We start from the raw sequence: 3,989 nt of genomic DNA on the forward strand, positions 1-3,989 counted from the left end.
GCTTCGTATTGAGCGAAGCAGTTGTTGACCCGTCAAATGCCGAGCCAACGCTCCCGATTCGTAGCTCGCGTCAACCGAGCGCTCTGATTGGTCGGGGTTTTTTTGTTAATAACTTCTCAACCACGCCTCGGATAAGTTTTCCGCTAAGGAAAATGTTGTTTAGAATTATGTCAGCAATCTCCCATTTCAATATCTTTCACTAGTTTTGGGACACCCTACATAGGGTGGTTCCTATTGGGAGTAACGGAGAAGTGAAATAAAGTTCATAATAATTGTCTTTTCTCCTTACCTCGGATATACGTAACAATATTTCGTTATAATAATTACATGTTTTAGAAAATATCATTAATTGTATAAATCAATAAGTTAATAATTTAATATTTCGATTTTTCCATTTCGCAATCGGAATTAATCTGCCTGCAATGGAATTCGAGGCTCGCAACATTCTTACCGGTAATTCGATCAACTTCTTCAGCCTGGTATCGATTGAAAGTCCGCGTTTCGGTCGCAGTAACAGGAATATCTCTCTGACATCTGGACAGGATCGAAGGATTTTTTCAACCAAAACCTTCCCCATGAAACCGGTCCCACCGGTTATGAATATACTTCGTCCAGCGTAGAATGCGGCCACGGAAGTGCTTTCTTCCGGCGTTCTCTGTCGACTACCGTGTACCTAAGATCAAAGAAATTTTCATCGAATGTCACTTTCAATTCATTTTTCATTTAAAGATGTATTGGCTATACAGTCGATCCGAAAAGTTTATGTATTAGGTTGGGGAATAAGTTCATAGCGTTTTTATAATTTCTTTTATTTTACAACGATTTGTTTGCTGTTTGGCAACGGGTAAGTATTCATTCGATAGAACTCTTTCTGCTCTACAAAACTATGTTAATTGTATTTTTGAGTTATTTAATTTTTTATTAGTTTTGAGGCTTAGAAATGGAATACCCAGGAGGCAAAAATCAACATTTTCGACACCTGCTCTTCTTTGCTTTTCATCGAGGTCAAAAAGCTGCCGAAGCAGCCCGGGACATTTGCGACGTGTATGGAGAAGGTGTCATAGGCGAGTCTACAGCACGGAAATGGTTTGCAAAGTTAAAAAATGGCGACTTTAACGTCGATGACACGTCCCGCAGCGGAAGGCCTTCTGAATTCGATGAAGAACGTCTCAAATCACTTTTGAAGGAGAACGGTCGCCAAACCAGTCGTGAATTGGCGGAAAAAATGAACTGCGATCATAAAACGATTCTATAATTGATTAACTTATTGATATAATTATTGTTNTCGAAGAATGCTTTAAATAGAAGTTGTAGGCACTCCAATTACCTACGGGAAAAGTGATTACCATAAGAATACATGCAAATTTTGAATCACTATAATTTTTCAAAAGATCCATGAATTGATTTAAAATTTTACAGGTAGCTTTTTATAGTAGTAGGAATCTATAATAACAAATTCAACCTGCTGACATTATTTAAGTATACAGCCTATAAATCTTTAAGTCTGATATACGCAGATTACAGGTCACTTGAAACTTCCATGCAACGGAATGGCGCATTAATTTCACTTTTACATTTCACTGTCATTCCATTAATCGGGTCGTCATTTTGGTTCTCATTCTCAATTATTACATACAAAAAAAGTCGATTTAAGTGACTCACAGACATGTTGGGACGTAGAACAGCAAATCACTAATTACTCCAATTGATTCGTTCGCTTTCACTTATTACTCGTTCTACCTTAAAAGTGGAAGATCTCTATATCTTTTAAACTTGAAAGGACTGAAACACGAATGAACAATGTCACAGTTCAGTGATAGACTATTGACTGAAAAAAGAGGCAGGAAGTGACGCTGGGATTGACCTTACGATAATGCGATTCTAATTCATACGGGTCGAAAAGGCGAACTTTCGCATATTCATCGAATTCGTTCCACTTTAAATCGTCCATGCAACTATCCTTTCTTCCCTCTTTTTTTATTATAACAATGTATGTGCATATCGTTTATGAGTCTCTGTCGACATAATTGTGTCGAATCATGTGTCGTATAATTATCGATGCGTGGAAGTTGAAAAATATATTCAACTTGACATTTAACGTCTCATTCGTATGATTGTACAGGGTGTCTCAAAAATAGTGTTACAGCTAAAAGATGTGATTTTTGAGGTGCTTCTAAATGATAATTTCCATTGACAAGATTGGGAATTGACACATTTACCATGACCTCTTGTGGCGAGGATGGAAAATGGGAGCTATTGCCGTTCCCTATTTTTCGGTCCAGCAGGAGATTCGCCGAAAGTCATGCCTAGCTCCTCTACAAGTGGTCAATGAACGTAAAGAAAACAGGGCGATAAAGTGCTTGAGATAACGAATGACGTTGCGAAGGTGGGCTTTCAAGTATACATCAGCCTACTTCCTTCGCCAATCGTCATTCTTCATTTTTTTAAATGTTTCTATCGTTCGCTCCAGCGATGCTGCGAAAAATCTCTGGTGGGAGTGAGAGAAACGTATCCTCTCTTTCATACCGTATATCTCTGTCTGCGTCTCGCTCGGCCGTGCCGGACGGATCTCTCCCTCATTCCGTCCGGCGTTTCGAGCCTGCGCAGATGACCTATTCGCTCTGCGGGCCACTGGGCCCCTTTAAAACACCCGACTTTTACACGCTTTTTCCTATACCTTCTCAACTTAACGTTTCGGCCCCGGGCGTTGTCCCTTCGTCGACCCTCAGTTTGACGCCGCTTGGCATTTTTATATGCTTTGCTGCTTTCACCAACCAGTCTGCCGTGAATGTTGTCTTGCATGTCACTGTTATGCCCCCGTTTCCTTTGTGGAATTCCTCGAATCTTAGGTGTGGGATCTGAGCCCCTTTCGCTGTCCTTGCTTCCATGTATCGTCCTGCTCATGTTGCCAGTGCGTCCCTGAAGTCCTCGCATTCTGCGGGCGTCAGCCTGGTCTCCGGGTAGTCCTCTGGTACGATTGTTCTTCGATAGTTCGGGACTCTTCTTGTTCTCTGGTGTTGTTAGCTCATGGTTGCCGGTCTTCACGCTTGTCTCGGGGGGTCTACTGTTTCCTTCCTGCAGCTCGTTTCCCGTATTTATAGCCGTTCTCGGGGCCCGGTCCCCCCCTGTCTCTTTCTTCATTGCTCGTGCTGTGTTCCGGGGCGTGGTTGTTCCGTCTTGCTTGTTCTTGGGTCGTTTCCTGGTTCGTTCTCGTTTTTGTGCGCTTCTCTCCCTATGCGAGTCGCGTCCGTTTTTGTATCGCGCCATTATGGCTTCTAGTCTTGTTCTTTTCTCTGATTGTTGTTCTGTTCGTTCTACGGCCGTTGGTTTCTGTCGTCTAGGTTTCCGTAGTTCAGGCGTCTCCTTGTGCTTGGTGCCTGTGTGTCTGTTTTCGTTGTGTGTCGCGTTGTTGTCGTGTTTCGGGTGTTTGACGTTGTTTCTCGGTTCCTCTTTTCGGGGGGTGGTGGCCTTGCTTTCTCTTCCTTCCCCGTGGGCTTTTGGTCTGTTTTGTCGGGCGTTCACCTTTGTCGGGCGTTCTAGTTTTGGGTGTTCTCCCGGTTTTCGGGTCGTTTTCTCGCGTTTGTCCGGTGGTCTGTTTGCCTTCCTTTGCCGTGGCTGTGCCCGTTCCTGGTTGGTCGGTTTCGTTTTTTCTGTCCTTCGTTTCGCGAGTCCGGCGGTCGGTCAGTTTGTGTTTGTGTGGGTGTGTTCGGATTGGCGTGCGGGCCGGTGTGTGTGCGGTAAAGGGTCGAGCTTGCGGTGGTTATCTCCGTTTTAGTTCGGGTATGTCGCGTCTGCTGTTTTGATCGTACGTGTCTTTTGCGCCTCGTTTGTTGTCGGCGTTTTCTGTTTCTCTTATTCCGTTTTCTTGTTTCCAGGCTTTTTGGTGCGCCTTATCTGTCGTTGCTGTTTTACCTTTGAAATGGAGCTGGACTTCAATAATCTGTTCCTTATGGTGTGTTCTTCTCTTTTTTGATCGTGTTCCGCGGGAG

The 3,989-nt window shown here is 43.5% G+C and overlaps 1 protein-coding gene across 1 annotated transcript in view; it reads right to left on the reverse strand.

Annotated features, from left to right (window-relative positions):
- Positions 1–1,845, reverse strand: part of LOC108624729 (putative fatty acyl-CoA reductase CG5065) — a 6,263-nt gene extending 4,418 nt beyond the window's left edge. The window contains exons 1-2 of the mRNA XM_018024203.2: positions 1,663–1,845; positions 452–673 (exon numbers count right to left, since the gene is read on the reverse strand). Of these exons, the coding sequence (XP_017879692.1) occupies positions 452–673; positions 1,663–1,668 (228 nt within the window). The 5' untranslated portion in view covers positions 1,669–1,845. The remainder of the gene's footprint in view (positions 1–451; positions 674–1,662) is intronic.
- Positions 1,846–3,989: the final 2,144 nt, after the last annotated feature.

Source organism: Ceratina calcarata, unplaced genomic scaffold (genome assembly GCF_001652005.2).
Source record: "Ceratina calcarata isolate Rehan_Ccalc_2016 unplaced genomic scaffold, ASM165200v1 scaffold328.2, whole genome shotgun sequence".
Taxonomy (NCBI): Eukaryota; Metazoa; Arthropoda; class Insecta; order Hymenoptera; family Apidae; genus Ceratina; species Ceratina calcarata.